Here is an 18,038-nt window from a genome sequence, read left to right on the forward strand (position 1 = left end):
GTGGGGACTTGGACTACCCGGTGTCGTTGGCCATACGTCCGTACCACACGCCTCAATTTCAAAGGCTGATGTTGACCAACGCCATCGAAATGATTCAGCAGTCCAAGAGGGAATGGATGTTGGGTCGATCGTTGGACATTACGGTGACGGTGGTCAAAGACGTGAAGGGACGAGGACGGGTGTGTACGACGACCATCATGACGGCCGAACTGTTGCGAGATCGGTTGGAAAGGGGAGTGCTACGCAAACCGCCTGCGGCGGTGGGATCGAAGGTAGCAGAACACGTGATTCAGATCTTGGCGTGGCGAAGCGTGAGAACGAGGGACGAGGTGAGGCAAGAGTTGGAGGTGCAGCACGAATGGACGTGGGAAGAAATATTGACGCGTTGGTGCGTCGTGCACCCTACCACGAACGTCTTGGTCCTTTGCCAAAAGGGAGGCCCGGGAGCGCATCACGAGGTCATCTGGAAGAGCACGTACAGCAGCGAAACGGAGGGATGGGTGATGTGGCTGGACGAAGGAGACCCCGCGATGCTGGACGTCGTGTCGCCCGATGCGTTGTATGGGGAGGCCGAGGTTCTTGCACCATCGGCTGTGCTTAAGGTGCGGCATGACTTATCGGCATCAAAGAACGCATGCCTGCAGCGAAACGAAGGCCTTAACCAAGTATCAACGGGGCAAGAAGAGACCGCACTATAAGACCACGGAGGAAGTCAAGCGGCGTAAGGTCTCGCGGGTCTTCGACGAGGAGCACGAGAATTGCCTGGGTAGGGCCTTGTACCGGGCGCTGAAGGGGATGGGATCGGAAGTGACGGTGGAAGGAGGGCACGAGAAGTCTTTACAAGATTGGTACGGCGAGAGGGGCATGGAGGACACCTGGGATCCGAGCGTGCGGGTTGGACGACGTCAAGCGGTGGTGTGCGAGCATCAACGAGGGCTACGCGACGGACGAAGAACACGGCTTCGAGTTGTGCGTGTACGACGAGAAGAACCGGTACGTGGTAGCCTCGTTTGGGAAGCCGCACAGGAAAGAGCAACGGCACGTTGACCCCCATTTACTTGAACTGGATGGACGAGCACTTCACGTGGATCGAGTCCATAACGGGGTGGTTGGGACGGGTGTACTTCTGCACGCAATGCAATAAGGGGTACAGCAATAAGGAGAGGCACAAGTGCGTCCGTTCCTTGCTTACGGTGTGGGGAAGAGAGGAACGACCACTACGTCAAGTATTCTAACGAACGCATCACGTGCGACGCCTGCCGCGTCGGGTTTTGGTCCGGCGTGTGTTACCGTTCGCACCTGATGCGACGTCACAAGGGATCGTTGACCTATACCACCTGTGAACGACGGTACGTGTGTCGGGAGTGCAAGACCACCGTGGATCGGATGCGCTACGACCAAAAGACGAAGGTGTGGTACATGGTCGACGATCACGTCTGTTACGAATACGATTGCTTGGTGTGTCGGGAGAAGAAAGTAAAGCGAGGAGAACACTTGTGCTACGTCAAGGGCGTGAGCAGCGATTCCTACGGAAACGCGACCCAAGAAGAACGAAAAGCGTAAGTTCTTTCTGGCGTTTTTTGACTTCGAGGCTCGGTGCCTGGAGGAACGCACGTGGTCAACAAAGTGGTAGTGCTGCTGACGTGCCACGAGTGTGCTTCTCACGTGGAAGAGTACCGGACGCGAGGATGCGCAGGAACGTGCGGCCGACAACGGATGTTCACGTTTGACGATGCCGCGGCCTTCATGGATTGGTTGTTGGGCCCCAAGCGCGACGTGCACGCCTTGTACACGTTCATGGCCCACAACCTCAAGGGGTACGACGCGTATCCCTATCCTGGAGGAGTGCGTCAAGCGAGGCATCAAGCCCAAGTGCGTATACCAAGGGAGTAAGGTCATCACCATGACGCTGGAAGGGATCGCGTTTAAAGATTCGGTGTGCTTTATTCCCATGGCCCTACGCAAGTTCCCGGCCACCTTCGGAACCTCGGGAGGCGACAAGGGTCACTTTCCTCACTTCTTCAACACGTTGGAGAATGCGCAGTACGAGGGCCCTTTCCCCGCTCCCGAGTATTACGGCGTGGACGACATGGACGTCCGCGAGAAGGAAGCGTTCATGGCGTGGTGGCACGAGCAGGAGGGCAAGACGTTCGTCATGAAAAAGGAAATCGAGAAGTATTGCATCCAAGACGTGATGGTGATGGCCCGAGGATGTCTAAAGGTTCGGGAGCTTTACGTCGACAAGTTCGACGTGGACCCCTTTGCGGAGTGCGTCACCATTGCCTCGACCTGCCTGACGGTCTTCAAGAGAACTTTTTGGAATCGGAAGTGATGGGCGTCGTGCCGCCGTTGGGGTATCGTCAGCGGGACATCCAATCGGTCCAAGCCCTGGAGTGGTTGCACTCGTTGGGGTTGCCCGAACTGCGTTGGGCCGGAAGTACGCGGGGCGAGGCGACCTTGCAAGGCAGCAAAGTTGACGGGTACGATCGGCGAACCAACACCGTCTATCAATTCCACGGGTGCTTCTACCACGGGTGCGAAGTGTGCTTCAGGCGAAGTCAGGTTCATGCTCACCTGGGCGTAACCATGGGCGATCTGTTCGACAAGACGCGGGAGAGAACGTTGGAACTGCGTGCCGCGGGACATCACGTGGTGGAAATGTGGAGCCACGTGTGGGATGCGGAACGCGAGTATCACGTGTTCACCGAGTGGATTAAGAACCTGGACCCCATACAGCCTCGTGAAGCGTTGATGGGCGGACGTACCAACGCCGTGGGACTCTACGCCTACTGCGAGGGTGAAGTCCAAGTCGACGAGTCGGACGACGAGGCCATGGCCTTGATGTTGTGCTCGGACCCCGTGCATCGCATACGGTACGTGGACGTGGTGTCGCTGTACCCTACGGTGATGTGGGAGGAAGAGTACCCCATAGGCCACCCCATGGTGTACTTGGGCGACGATTTGGATTTAGACCCCGAGGAGATCGCGGATTGTATTCTGGACGAAGAGTGGTTTGGCTTAGTCAAGTGCGACGTCGACCCTCCCCGAGGATTGTTCTTCCCCGTGCTTCCGCGCATCGCCGACCACAAGCTGATGTTCACGTTGTGCGCGGCCTGCTGTGACGAAAAGGACGTGGACGAGAATGAGGGTGGAGAGTGCACGCACACCCTAGAAGAACGGCGCTTGCGTCACGGCGTGTGGACGACCCCCGAGTTGAAGGAAGCGCTGAATCAGGGGTACGAAGTGGCACAGGTGCACGAAGTGTGGCACTACCCCGAACGCAGCAGCGACCTGTTTCGATCGTACATTCGTGAAAATCTGAAAATGAAGATGGAAGCCTCGGGGTGGCCGTCCGATTGCGACACGGAAGACAAGAAGCGGGAATTCGTGCGGTCCGTGAAGGCCAGTCAGGGCATCGATCTTCAGTACGAGAACGTCGTCAGGAATCCGGGGCTGCGTTCGGTGGCCAAGTTGAACCTCAATTCGTTGTGGGGCAAGTTCGGACAGAATCCGTTTCGCGGCAAGGTCGAGTACGTCACGGAACCTTGCCGCTTCTTCGAACTGCTGTACGACGATACGGTCAACGTGAAGACGGTGCTGCTGCTGACGGGCGACATGGTACAAGTCAACTACGACGTGCACCGCGAGTCCACGATGTACAACCCCAACGGCAACGTCGTCATCCCTGCGTTCGTGACGGCCTGGGCCCGCTTGCGGTTGTACGACAAGCTGAGTGCTCTGGGGGACCGCGTGCTGTACCATGACACGGATTCCATCATCTACAAGACGGCGCGGGAAGGGGACGAGGAACTGGACACGGGGGATCAGCTGGGGCAGTGGTCGGACGAATGCGGCGATTCGGACGCCAACTGGATCGTGGAATACGTGTCCTTGGGCCCCAAGACGTACGCGTACCGCACCAAGAAGGGCGAGTGCGTCGTGAAGTGCAAGGGCATCAGCTTGACCCCCTGCGCCAAAGAACTGGTCCACCTCAAGAGCATGAAACGTCTGCTCGTCCAAGAGAACGAAAAGGTGACGGTGAGTTACCCGCGCAAGATCGTGAGGGACAGCACGCACAAGGTGCTGCGAACGGTACCCATGGACAAGGACGTGCGCTTGGTCTATACCAAACGACAACGTAGTCGACCAAGGTCTGACCACGTTGCCTTATGGGTATTAAAGGTCCATAAAAGAAGGGGGGACATAAAGGCAGACGCGTTCATCGTCATGACTCAAATTGCCGCAGGACGAATCGGGCGTTGGTTGGCCAAGAAAGCCGCCGCCATCGTGTCGGGAAGCCACGGAGAAGACCAGCCTGATGGCGACATCAGCAACAACCGCATCGGGTGCGGACGTCAAGCACGCGTCCGATGCTGCCTCTCGTCGTGCTGCGGGGGATCCATCGTCATCCACGCGCAAACGTCGATCCGCCGCTGGAAAGACGAGAGGGAGGAAAGGAAAGAAGAGCAGCATCGGAGCCGCCGCCGCCGCCACGGTGGCCAGCAAGAAACAAGCGTCCAAGTGGTACAGTCGGTATTTCGAAGTGGGGGCGGAACACCCCCAAGCCCTAGCGGGAACCTCCGCGTTCTTGTCCGACCCCGGCGACGTCTCCAAGGGACCTCGAGCGAAAGCCATCAAGAAGAAGTGGCTGGAAGCGCAGACGACACACCAAATTCATCGCCCAGCACGGCGTAATTATCCTCGTCGTCCCTTTGTCGTGTTTTCCATGGACGAGCAGTGGCAGATGGACTTGTCGGACATGACGTGGGACAAGTCGGCCAACGATGGCATGGGGTGGATCTTGTTCGTGGTCGACGTGCTGTCTCGGTACTGCTGGGTACGGCCGCTGAAACGGAAGACGGGGGAAGAAACGGCACGGGGCATTCGCGAGATCTTTGAGGAAGTGGCCCAAGACCCGGACAAGAAACATACGTTGCCCCGTACCGTGTACGTAGACAAGGGGAGCGAGTTTTACAACAAAGACGTCAAAGACTTGTTTGCCAGCTGCCCCCTTCCACCCAAGCTCATGTCGGGAGAGTCCACCACCAAGGCCGCCATCGTGGAACGGTTGCAGCGAACGTTGAAAGGACGGCTGTGGAAGTACTTCTACGAAAACGGGACCCGACGGTGGGTGGACGTGATTGGTCCGTTGGTCGAGTCGTACAACCATCAGCGCCACGGCACGTTGAAGCAATCGCCGGCCTCGGTCCATCGCGGGAACGAAGGGGAGGTGTAGAAAAAATTGTACGGGGAGTACGGTCCCGAACGAGGAGCACGACAAAAGCTCAAGGGGCCTTACAAGTTTGACCTGGGCGACGTGGTTCGGATCAGCCGTCAAACCACGATCTTCGACAAGGGCTACTTGCCTCAGTGGTCGGAAGAATGGTTCAAGATCCGTGCCCGCGATCCCGGCCCACCCGCGTACTACCGCTTGATGGACTACGACGGCGAGGACATATTAAAGGGCACGTTTTACGAAGAGGAGCTGCTCAAGGTCGAAGACGAAGAAATAAAGCACATGCGTTATCGCATCGAGAAGATACTTCAACGCAGGACGGACCCCGTTACAGGTCGTCCCCAAGTGCTGGTCAAATATCAAGGGTGGCCTGAAAAGTACGCCAATTGGATCGACGAACGCCAAGTCGAAGACTTGGGCCCGAAAAAGAAACCATGAGGTTGGAGCGCAAACCGTTTGTCTACTGGTTCAACAGCAAGCCCGATCCCGAGTACCCCCAGACCAAAGACAACACCGCCTCGGAATTCGTGGTCCAGTTGCCCATAGGATGGCACTTGCCGGGCGTGTGGTCGGTGGAAATCCAAGCCATCATGGCGCCGGAAACCACACAGACCAAAGGCGACTTGCTGCTGTACACGAATCTCATTCGCTACGAGATCGTGGGCCACGATTACTTTCCGCTGATCGAGCGCATTACCACGTCTTCCGCCCAAGCCATCCGCTACCAAGAATCCAAGCATCCCTTCCGTCGACGCGTGAACCGCAGTTACCTCGAGAGCGTAGGATTCAAATTGGCCGACACCAAGGGCCGGCCCCCAGTCTGGCTGAAAGACAGACCTACGAAGGACACCACCCTCTGCCTTCTCTTCACGCCTCAAGCCGACGAGTACGATTCTTCCTCCATGAGCTTGACGCTTCTGTCCAACCAATCCAAACCTCGCTTTCCTTCCAATCGACCAGGGAACTTTACGGGCGAACTACCCGCGTCTCAAAGAATGAGTGACCAATGGAGAGTAGGACTGACCAAGGTGACGCTGCCTCCCGTGGCCAGCACGTCCAAGTCCACCCAATGGACCTTTAGACTGGACGCCGGCGGGTACCTCAAGAGCAAGCTGCCTCCTGGGGCGCAGCACACGTTTACTCTAAAGGATGTCAACAGCGTGCAAGACTTGTGTGCTCGATTCAGGAAGCAAGTGGATGCCGTGTTCGATAGCTGGTTCCCACAAACGCAAGCAAAGCCGGCCAATGGAGGCGTTGGAGGCGCATTCAAGGGGCTCGGCATCGGAGGGCTGAGTAGGGCCCATACGGCCACGTGGGTGGACGACTCCTCAGGGTCAGACGTGCTCATCAACACTGACCTCAGAGGAAGAAAGAACCTGGACGACCTTCATCATCTATTCCTTGCCAATGGGGTCAAGATGGAGGCCGACCAGAGCAAAACCAAATGGGACTTCACGTCGCACCATGACGTGCTGGTAGGACCCCTAGCTCCGACCGACAACACAGTCCTGCGACGGTTGGGTTTTTGGATCGTTGATCCTAGCACTCCCATACAGGGAACGCTTCAACAGGATGGCACTACCCAGTGGCACTCTTTCGTTCCTCCTTTTTCCAAGGACGTTCGTGGAGGATCATTCTCCCGTGTATCTCATTCAAACCAGCCTTGACGTCAGCACGTTCGGTCGCTTTTACCTAAAGATGGGATTCTTTGAACGCCTAGGACCCATAGTCGATATCAATGGACCGCCATCGTCCTCAGGAGGTCCATCGAGTACAACCATCACCCCCAGCGAGTTGTACCTGACCATGCCCAAGGGGTTCTACGACTTGCTGAACTTTAACAATGGATCGAGTGCTGGGCTGGAGTACGAAAGCGTGGACGCCGCCGTCATGGGTCCAGGCGAATTCGTGAGAATCACGTGCAAGGAAGGATGGAGACCTTCAGGACACGTCGAGTCCGATCAGAAGACCAATACGGAGCCGCAATCCAATCGCGTGGCCCGTATCCCGGGGTACCAGTATACCCAGCTTCGAGGCAACCAAGACGTCCTCAGTTCCCAGAGTGGTCCCTACGCTATCGACGTGGTCACCAACACCAAGGCCGTTCCCAAGAATGCGTACGTGACCTGCAGTCTGGTCCACAATCAACACGTCGGCGATCAGATCATCCCTCTCATGGACGTGGTTCCCCTCTCGTCCGTGTCCATGGGGGCTGCAGCCGAACCCAAGGAATACGTGTTCGAGCCCCAACACGTTAAATACTACCCCCTCTCCAAGAATAGTTACCAGACCGTGGCCTTTGCCGTGCAAGACGAAGCAGGACAAGAGCTTCCCTTCCTCAATTCAGGAGTGACCACCGTATCGTTGGATTTCAAGAAAGGACCATGAACATTCCCATCTACGTCCCCCAAGAAGGAGGCGGCAGCATTCCCGTCTATACCCCTCGACAAGCCGGTGGAGGACTGAGCATTGGACGGTTGGGGCGTGGGGCCATGCAATACGTCCTACCCAAGATTAATGCTGTAAAAGACGCTGCCGTGGACCGAGGAGGCAAAGCGTTGGCTAACGTGGCCTCGGAGGTACTGGAAGGTAAAGATTTGAAAGAAGCCCTCAAAGACGAAGCGCCCGAAGCTCGAGTCGACTTGAAACGAAAGATAGACGCCGAAGCCAGCAAAGTGGGAAGCGTCAAGAAAAGCATCAAGAGTTCTGGATCCAAGTACGCCAAATCTACCCTAAACGCATTGTTCGACTAGAGAAGATGAATCAACCCCGACTGATCACCGAGAATGGCGTATTCAAGCGCATCAGCGAAGAGCGGTATACCAAGTACATTACGTACCGTATGGCCCACGGACCCCAACAAGGCATACGGACTAAAGAAAGAGACATTGTTAAAGCTTACGACATTTTTCTCAAGTTGTACGATGGACGCATCGCTATGGATGTAGATTAAAGAGAAAGAAGTAACAGACGACACCGTGTTCGTTTCATTGATTTTTCTTTATTATTTCACGACTAGGGGAGTATAACTTGGGGGAAGGGTTTGTTGGAATCTTTCAAGTCTTCAGGGAAGGGGTCCAACGACAGTCGGTACTCGTCGGGCGTGGATTGATCAAAGTCCATGATGAGCGGACGGAACGGTCGCTTGCTGGCTTCCTCCAAAGCACGGTTCAACCACCTGGCTTGACCCGGAAACGCTTGACGCGCCAAGGCTTGCAGCTGAGACTTGTCTCGAGGATTGCGAAACAGCACGATGCGGTGGGCGTTGAGGGAGGCGGTTCGCATGTGGGCGGGAAACACGTTTTGCATGAGCACGACCAAACTCACGTCCATGTGGTGGGTTCCCTTGGTAAACCATTTCGAGATCTGACGATGATCCGATTCCATCTCTCCCATCAGGTCGTCCGCGATCAGCAGTCCCGGGGTTCGCTTGAATAGGGCATAGGGGTCGTCGGGCAATCCTTTGACCCACTTAACCTCGTCTCCAAATTCTTTTTTCATGTCGTCGTACTCGTCTTGCCATATGCTGTACAAGTACACCACGTACTTGATGGGGGGATCGAACTTCCACGTCCGATGACGAATCATCTTGCGGATGAACCGCGTCTTGCCACTCTTGGAAGGTCCGGCCACGACGACGTTGCACGGATGCTGCCATCGTGAGTTAAACGGTTTGATTGCTTCTACGTTCATGATAGTTTCTTTCTCTTGGCGTCGCGAAGAAAGCGAATGTACTGATCCACTACCTCGTGAGGACTCCTGTTATACCCTTCCTCGGCTACGATGCCTCCCCGTTGACTGTGTTTCTTGCGACGAGGTTTGGATTTGGACACTCGCGATTTTCGTTTGCGCCGCAGTACGCCGCCTTCAATCGTCGCGTCATCGCCGCCGCCATCGTCATCATCGTCGTTGTCGCTACCGGGACCGGGGAAGGTTTGGCTGGTGTGCTCGCGTTCCACTACAGGCCGCTTGCCTCGACGGACCGTGGTCACGGTGGTGGTATTGGCGATGGTTTGATGATCCCCTTTGCCTAATTTTTTGCGCAAGGCTTTGGACACGGTATCTTGATCCGCGTTCTTGAAGCGTTCCCCATGATCGTCATTAGCGTCATCAGCGTCGTCGTCGCCGCCACCATCGCCACCATCGTCCCGTCGGCATCGTCCCCCTTCGGTCATCGTCCCCACCATCCCTCCTCCTGTCTTGTTCGGCTTCCTTGCGCAGCTGCAGTCGTCGCGCCAGGGCTTTTTCCAGGGCATAGCGAATCCGCATTTGAGACGTTTCGTCAAACTTGCTTTGATCGGTAGCTTCCAATTCCTTGACGTACTCTTCCACTTCGGCCAAGTTCATCCTCTTCTCGCTTCGATTGCCTCGCCATCGACCGTCCACCCGCGTCATCACGTTCTTGATGGTGGGCGTCAAGGTCTCCTTCACCTGGGGGTACTTCTCCGCCAACGATTTCAAGGCCTCGGCGTACTCGCGCAATTCCTCCTTGTTCATCTGATCCAACGTAGCGTCCGGCAACGACGTCAATCTCCCTCCACTGCTTGGCGTCCATGCCGCCAAATTCGCCACTTCCGAAGGGGGTGATGCTGCAGGCGATCGTTGAGGGCGAAAAGGTTGGCGATACACCGGGGGATCTCTCGGGAGATGGACCTGGTGACGGTTCGGGGGATGGTGGGTCCATGGCCCGGACCAAGTCGCTTCCCGTCGACAAGGGCGTGTCGCTGGACAACACGCTGACCATGTCGTCTGGCAAGTTGAACGGCGAGCCCAACAACTGCAGCATGTCCGCATCGTAGTCGTGCGTGGGCGAAGGAGGCAACGGCGACAGGGGCGGTAGGACGGGCGTATTCATCAGGAAGCGATCGGCAGCCCGTTCGGCCGTGGACGTCGTACGGGGCGTTCGAGGAGCAACGCCCGGAGCTTGGAAGAAAGGCTCGCGCTCGGTATGCTGGCCTACACCGTAACGTAGGTATAAATCTTGAGCCCCCACACGTTCATAGGACATAACGTCGACGCACCGAATGTTTCACAGCATGGATGGAAAGTCCTATATACGCTCCTTGGCACAATGCCACCCCACGCAAGTGGTTCCTCTGCTACGTAGCGGTAGCGACGACCAATGGAAGTACATCAAAGACATGTGCAAAAAACTGGCCAATGGGGATCTCCCCATGAAGGGAGGAAACAAGAAAATGCCCAAGGCCGCTCGACGTTGGTTCGGGTCGGTGGTCAACGATCGGCATCCTTCCATTCAGAGCCTACGACGCTCTAGCCTTCAGCGAGGAGGATCCAAAGCCGAATTGGTCGGCACGGCCATCAAAGCCCTGGCCAAGATCGCCGCTCCCAGCCTCAAGAAAGCCGGCGTGAGTCTGGCCAAGCATGCGGCCGCAGGAGCTCTGGCCGAAGGCATCAACGTGGCCACGACCAAAATCAAAAAGGTAGGAGCCCCCAAAGAAGATAAAAAGGAGGACCCCTCGACCACCGCCGAATCGCTTCAAGACTTCGATTACGACGACGGCGACGACGAATTGAAGAACTTGCTCACTGAAAACTAAGAAAAGGCATCATGGTTAACACCAAGAAAGGACGACGTCAATGCGGAGGCAAGAAACGTGCTAAGCATACTCAGTTGGGCGGAGCCAAACGAAAACGGTCTTCGTCCACCACGCCCAAGATCAAGGCGGCTCTGCGTGGAACCTTGGCTCCTGGCATTCCCGACTACGGACCCGTGACCAACCCCTTTCACATCCGATTTTCACAACCACGTCCCGCCGTGCCCTCCAACAAGGTTCAGACTCTTCGCCGCATGGCCCCCGCCAGCCTCCGACATCTTCCGTCCAACAACGACTCCTTGGACGTCGTCATAAAAGGCCGCCCCGTTACGCTTTATCCTAAAGGTCGTCAAGTCGTCACCACCACGAAATGAACAGCAGCACAGGCACCAACTCTTACGTGGTTCCCGTCATTCTCTGGAATCGCCTGCAAGAAGAACTCAAACACCTTAAAGAAAATGTAGCTGCTTCCGCCGCCGCCGCCAAGTCCCAAGCTGGAGGAGCCATCGCCGGAGTGGATCGAGATGGGAACGTCCGCATGAACGAATTGATGCACACCATGGCCGTTCAACAGTCGTTGCAGCAATCCCCCAAGGTGGAATTCGTCAAGTACGCGGATAAGATGGTCAAGCAAGTCATGTCCGACCCCAGTCTCACGCCCGACGAGCGTGTTCGCTTCATGACCAACTATGCGGCCAGCTTTCAAGACCAAAAAGCCATGGCTCAAAAAGGACTTACTCCTGCAGTGGCTCCTGCCCCAGGTCCTGCTCCTGCGCCTGCACCTGGTCCTGCCCCTGGTCCTGCTCCTGCTCTTGTTCCTGGTCCTGGATCCGTCGTCGGCACCACCCCTGCTTGGTCTCTTCCTGCAGGACCCTCGGGAGTCAAGCTTGGGCCTGGAAGCGTTACTCCTAAAGGTACGGGTACGGGTACGGGTTCAGGTCCAGGCCGTGGTCGTGGTCGTGGTTATGCAGGCAAAGGCAAAACCCCGCTCAAACGTCAAATCCACTTTGGGAACGTGCCCGGCACGTCTACGCCGCTGAACAACCTCAGGCCTCAACAAGTCAAGCAGTTGAAAAAGGTAGACAACCTCATCCATGCCATCGATCAGAAGTCCAAGAAAATTGCTCAGGACAATAGCTTGACCCCTGAGCAAAAACGCGCAAAGCAAGGCGTGCTCACGCGTGGACGTACCAAGTACAAGGTGATGCGAAACGACATCCTCAACAGTTAGACCATATAAAAAGGACCGTCGACCTGTCCGACCTACCCTGATTCGTCACTCGACCTCGTCATGAAACGACAACACGGAGGACGTGCCGCTCCTGCCGCTAAAGCCGCGCGCGAAGATGCCGCCCCCTTGAAAGTACACAAAGGGACCGTGGTCGATTTGTTTAAACGACTGCCCATCGACGTCACGTGCGAAAAATCCAAATGGGAAGTCTACTCGCAAGCCACGGCGGCCGTGGACCCTTTGGAAATCACCGTGGACCGAACCCGTACCTGGATCGACATGACCAAGATCCTGCTGGAATTCGACGTGGAATTTCTTGACGGCCCTGGAGCACTCCTGACCAATACCTCGTCGGCCGTCCCCATCAACAACGTGGCTCACTCTCTCATCAAACAAATTCAACTGACCATCAACAAAGGAGCCGTGACCGTCAATGCCGACCATTACCATCTCGAAGCTTACTTCGACCGACTGCTGAACTATTCTGAAGAAGAAAAGAAATCCCTGCTGTCCCTGGAAGGATGGGCCACCGATACTCCCGACAAGTTTGACATGCTCAATCCCAACGATTTGGCCATCGCGATCCGCTGCATGGGCTGCGGTCAGCGCATCCCACGGTCGGCGAAGTAGGAGACGCCATTCGTGCCGCATTCAACTCGCGTCACGCCTAACCAAGGCGCCAAGGAACGCGTTGGATTGTGCTGTCAAGACCGAGCCGTCAAGTTCATCCTCAGACCCGTCATCCCCCTCTTCTCCAGCCAGCGCTACTTGACTCCTGGTTGTGAATTGAAATTCAGAATCCAATGGAACCCTCGAGAATTGGTCATGATGAATGGTCCCACCGTGGGAGCTACAGCCATTACCCACGCTAACGCCACCTACAGAATAGTCAACTATTCCCCCAAGTTGCACATTCGTCACGTGGACGTCAACAGCGAATTGCACATCAAGATGGAAGCTGCCATGCTGGAAAACCAAGACATTGCCCTCTACCCTTACTTCACCAACAGAACCGTCACCCACACCGTTCCCGATGGTCGACGACGGGCTCAGATGCACAACGTGTTTCAGGGGTACCGACCCAACTACATGATCATTGGATTTCAGCGAGGAGACGCCTTCGATGGGGACCTGGCTCATTCTCCTTACAACTTTCAAGACATGCATCAATCGTCCATCCGCGTGACCGTCGACGGAGAAGAAATTCCCCATCAGCGATTGGACCTGACCTCGCATCATAAAGAAGAAGGCTTCAATACCCTCTTCAGTTCTCAGGACGTGGCATCGACTCTGCACCCACCGGCATCGATCGAAAAGGGTATAAGGACGGCAATTATCTCATCCTCTACAACTTCAACCCCGACGGCGAACAAAACTTTGGCTACAGCTACGCTCGAAACGTAGGCAACGTCAACATCGACGTCGACTTCTCAGCCAACACAGCCGACAACACCACCATGGTCGTCAGCGGATACTTTGAACAAGAAACGTGGTTGGATGGTAACAAGAACGCTTCCCAGAGATACAGCTACTTAGATCATGAACAGCAAGAGTCAACTCCTCACCTCCCAAATCAACACGGTCGCTTCGTACCCTCCCAATTATCACGAGCACCCCACGTACTCCTACGTCGGCACTCAAGGCGCCGACCAAGCTCTAGCCCTCCTCAAGAAGTACCGCGATGGGCAAGCCCCGCCCCGCCCTTGGGGCATGGTGTTCAATACCGACCCCATCGACAAGCCCGGTCAACATTGGATCGCCTTGTACGCTCCCGACGTCGATACCAAACGCATCGAAATCATGGACTCGTACGGATCCGCGAACCTCGAGATCTATGGGGATCCACTCCTCCAAGAGCTCATCGGCATGACGGACGTCGTCAAGATGCCTCAGCTGCAAGCCTACAACACGTACGTCTGCGGGCATTACTGTCTGGCCTATCTCCACGTCCGAACCCGTGGTGGCTCGTTTTCAAAATTCGTCAAACCCTTCACCGCCCGCAACAAGAGAGACAACGACAAGAAAGTCTGTCAGTTCGTGTGTCAAGTCATGATTCCCAAGTCCCTCCGCCCCAAGTTCAACGACAAGATAGGACCCTTGGGTCAACCCTGTCAAGGCAATTGTTGCCACAAAGATTTAAACTTAGAAGCAATAAAGACAACGTTTGAGTAACACGAAAATCTGGTCTCTTTATTTTTTCCTTTCTTCTTTTTTACATGAAACAAAATCTTACTACGCTCTCTTCTTCACAATCAAATCAAACGTCTAGACTGATGTCTGCTGTGGGTTGGTAATGGAGTCTAGGAGCATCCTCAGATTGTCTTCCTCGAGAGGAGAAATGCTTTGCTCGCCTGGAGGGCCTGTAGGGACTTCCACTTGTACGATCTCTCCTTCCTTCATCAACGTCGGTACCTTTCTCTTAGCTTCCTCCTTGGTTCCTGTCTTGACCTTTCTCTTTCTCTTCACGGGCTTCACGGGTTGCAATGGCTTGATCACTTCGGTCACGATTTCGATAGGTCCTTCGCCTTCAGTGGTTGCAGTTTCTTCGATTACGCTTTCCTCCTCCTCCTTAGGTCCTTTGACGTACTTGTCCCCACCCAAGGCTTCCAGAGATTCGCTCAACAGCTGATGAAGTTCCACTCGTGCCTTTCGTTGTTCTTTCTGGGTTTCAGCACAAATGACATCGTACTCCATGCTTTGCAGCAAGCCGTACACCACGCGGTCATACGCTCCCAAGTGCACGCCCTCTTGAGCCAACATCATCCTCAACGATCCTATGTGCCCCATTACCGCCTTATACATCTTTTCTTCGTCTTCGTTCCTCCTCCTTCTTCGACGCCTCCTTCGCATTAACACAGATCTTCTTCCCACGACGGTGTTCGAGCAATGAGTGCACGGTACACGGCGTGTGCGAATTTTGAGACTTTTATGCCCCTCCTCCTCCTTCGACTCCACTCCTCCCACATCATCAACGTCACGGTCATCACTGTCAAAATCATCGTCGTCTTAGCTTCACTCTTTCAAATCGTTTCATCGCACGCATGGCCCGTTGCATGTCCTTGCTCGCTCCACTTCCTGACTGTATGCTTGACGCGACTTGTTTCTTAATAAACGGTACGGCAGGCTTTCAATTGGTTGTGAAGAAAAGCACGTGCTTTCTTGGACTTTACTTTAGAATCGATCAACTTGCCAGCTATTCCTTGCGCCTTATTGGCTATGATGCTACTAATGCCACTCCCAGCACGGTTTCTCAGGCTCTTGAAGACGTTGCCTCCCGCCTGATGCTTTCTACGTCGTCTGCGTCTCCCCATGCTGCTTCCACGAATTGGTACTCGTGCCCCCTTTCTAACCCCTTTATATCCTTTCCGTCCGTTTCGTCTCTTCCTCGGGGATCGTAGACCACTTCGTTCATTCTCCTTCTCCTTCTCTGTTCCTTCTTCTTTTGATTCTTGTGATTCTTCCTGCGGACCACAGCATCTTCCTCACCTTCGTTCTCCTCCTCCTCTTCATCGCCTGTCTTGTTACCACAACAGCGCGTCAACGCCATGATGAAGCTCAAGGTCTCCTTCCTAGCCTTGGCAATGGCGGCCATCATTTCTTTGTATTCGTAATGAAGCTCACCCATGCTCGACCTCCCAGACTCTTCTCCTCCTCCTTCTTCTTCCCCTTCTCCTTCCCAGTCATCGCTTCGTCTGTTGGTCTTAAAAAACTTCAATTTCATCATGACTCCTCCCAACAAAGTCTTCTCGAGGTTAAGCAAATCGTTATACTTGGAATCCAACAACAGCAACGCGTTACTCTGTTCCCTTCGGGCGGGGTTCTTTATTTTATCCAATCCCAGCACCCAATTTTCATGACTCGAACACACACGGGAAGACAACGGTCTTAAATAAACGGGCGCTCCCTGCTTCACGTCTAAAGGCATGGCGGCCATCACTTCGTCCGTCACCTCGAACGTTGGCCCAGGATTGTCCACCCTCATGGTAGGTGCCGTAGGTAGGATTAACGATGCAGGCCTTGGCTTCATTCCGAACGCGGTGGTGGTAGTAGTCATGATAAAAATGAATAAAAGCCCGCTCGCCCTTAGCCTCCCTTTATTCGATTTTGCACCGCATCGTCAACCAATACGAACATGCCACGTAAACAAGGAGGCGGAGGCATCCGATCACGCCAGAAAAAACGAACCTATGGACAAGTAGGAGGAAACATCCGTTCCAGACCACGAAAACAAAACTATGGCCAAGTAGGGGGCAGACGAAGACGAAAGAGACGCTCTCAGCAAGGCGGGATCTTCCCCTTGTTGGCGCTCGTTCCTGCGGCCATTGCTGCCGCCAAAGCTGCCAGTCTTGGCGCCGTTGGAGCAGGGGTGGGGTTCGGTGTCAAGAAAGGTCTAGAAAGCCTCTAGAAAAACCCTAACACGCTACGAGTGCGCATCAGTCTCCTCATGGAAACCACCGAAAGTTATCACACCCGTCTCATCACCTCCACACTCGATCGCCTCAACTTCCATCAAGTCCAAGAATGTGCCTGCTTTCCGCAAGACCTCCGTCACCGCGTGCCTCAGCTCCTGCTCATTCTCTACCTCCTGGATTGCTTGGACGTCATTCATCCCCGCGCCAAGGTCAAGGAAGAACACCAATGGTTGTCCGACGATTACAAGTCTCATAACTACGACGTCATGCAACGTTACGCCCACGTTCAAGAATACAAAGGTCATCTCAAACGAATCATCTCCCACGGAAGTACCGAACTCAGCAAGCTCATGACCGTTGGACACCACATGTCCATTCCCGCCTTCGATCTCCTGGTCCATCGTTACGGCATGGACGTGGCGCTACAAATGTGCTTGGAAAGAAAAAAAAACCACTAACCCACCCAACTACCATGCCAGCAACACGACCCCGTACCCGCGCTCTTGCCTTCCTCGAGAAGCGCGTTCGCTCCTGGTGCCTGCCGACCCTCCACGACAACGACGCCTCTCCTCACGACGAACAAGAGCGTCTCAAGCTCCTGGAGTTCTACGTCGACTGCTTGGATCTCGTGCACGCCCAACACCCCTGCCCCTACCCAGAACACAAATACGTCAAACCCAAGTACCAGTGGATCAAAGACCTCTACGAGGCGCGCCGCGTTTCCGATGCCCGCCGTTGGCTGCACTTCAGCAAGTACCGCATCTTGGCTCATAACGTGGTCAACACAGACTTCGACCTCAGTCGCCTCGATCCTTCCACCACTGAAGCTTACAGGAAAGACGTTCCCCTCCTAGAACTTATCGGTGAGCTTAACCACGAATCCCGCCTCGATTCGCATCGCAACTAAAGCATGGCCCTAACTCGTACAACTCAGCACGTGGACGACCGCATCCGACAAACTCACTTCGACTACCTCTACGACGTGCCCGACTGCTGGTGGGACATCAAGCAAGCTCACCTCACTCCGCGCATGCGCCTCATCCTCCTCACCTTCCTCTTGGATTGCATGGACACCATCAAAGACCTCCCCGAAGATGCCCATGCCACCCCCTGGGTGAACTGGTCCAGCCGGAAGAACCAACGCTTGCACATGCGCAGCTTCTACCGTCATTGGCGCCTTCATCCTCAATATCATTCCGCGCCCCTTCAAGGTCAAGAAAGCAATCAACTCTATGCCATCAGCAGCCTCGTCAGCACGATCCTTCGCTCTGACGTCCACCCACGTGACCTGGCAGACGACTCCTGCAACCTCCCCACCTATTGCATGGCCTCGTGTTGGGAACGTCTCGTGTACGAAGCCCTACGTCTGACCCCCACCGAAATAATACATCGCCTGCATCACGACCTACGCCACAACTTCACCACTTCATCATGAGTCAACATCGTCAAGCCAACCTGCTCTTCACCTTCCCAAAGAAAGAGGTCCCACGTCCTCCCGTCACCCAACAGGCGGTCCTGCCTCTTCGCATGCACGGAAGACCTGGTGCCTATTACTTTACGGATTTCAAGTCATGCTCACCCTCGCAAAGTACTCACTTCTCGCT

At 55.1% G+C, this 18,038-nt stretch overlaps 2 protein-coding genes across 2 annotated transcripts; both read left to right on the forward strand.

The window, feature by feature from the left end:
- Nucleotides 1–4,759: 4,759 nt before the first annotated feature.
- LOC148906256 (uncharacterized) lies at nt 4,760–5,674 on the forward strand. The gene is made up of 2 exons (XM_089037703.1): nt 4,760–5,127; nt 5,332–5,674. The coding sequence occupies exons 1-2, from the start codon at nt 4,760–4,762 to the stop codon at nt 5,672–5,674; spliced, it is 711 nt and encodes a 236-aa protein (XP_088893829.1).
- Nucleotides 5,675–12,082: 6,408 nt separating this feature from the next.
- LOC148906257 (uncharacterized protein F54H12.2-like) lies at nt 12,083–13,426 on the forward strand. Its single transcript, XM_089037707.1, has 2 exons — nt 12,083–12,648; nt 12,781–13,426. The coding sequence occupies exons 1-2, from the start codon at nt 12,083–12,085 to the stop codon at nt 13,424–13,426; spliced, it is 1,212 nt and encodes a 403-aa protein (XP_088893833.1).
- Nucleotides 13,427–18,038: the final 4,612 nt, after the last annotated feature.

The sequence above is a fragment of the Actinia tenebrosa genome, unplaced genomic scaffold, assembly GCF_029948245.1.
Source record: "Actinia tenebrosa isolate PJP-AT-01 unplaced genomic scaffold, QUT_ActTen_1.0 PGA_scaffold5__44_contigs__length_20552954, whole genome shotgun sequence".
NCBI classification, from domain to species: domain Eukaryota; kingdom Metazoa; phylum Cnidaria; class Anthozoa; order Actiniaria; family Actiniidae; genus Actinia; species Actinia tenebrosa.

Coding starts and splice junctions, on each gene's coding strand:
- LOC148906256 (XM_089037703.1), top strand. CDS start 4,760: ATGACGTGGGACAAGTCGGCCAACGATGGCATGGGGTGGATCTTGTTC. Junction 5,128..5,331: donor TACGAAAACGGGACCCGACG/GTGGGTGGACGT, acceptor GGTTCGGATCAG/CCGTCAAACCACGATCTTCG.
- LOC148906257 (XM_089037707.1), top strand. CDS start 12,083: ATGAAACGACAACACGGAGGACGTGCCGCTCCTGCCGCTAAAGCCGCG. Junction 12,649..12,780: donor CGCATCCCACGGTCGGCGAA/GTAGGAGACGCC, acceptor CCTCTTCTCCAG/CCAGCGCTACTTGACTCCTG.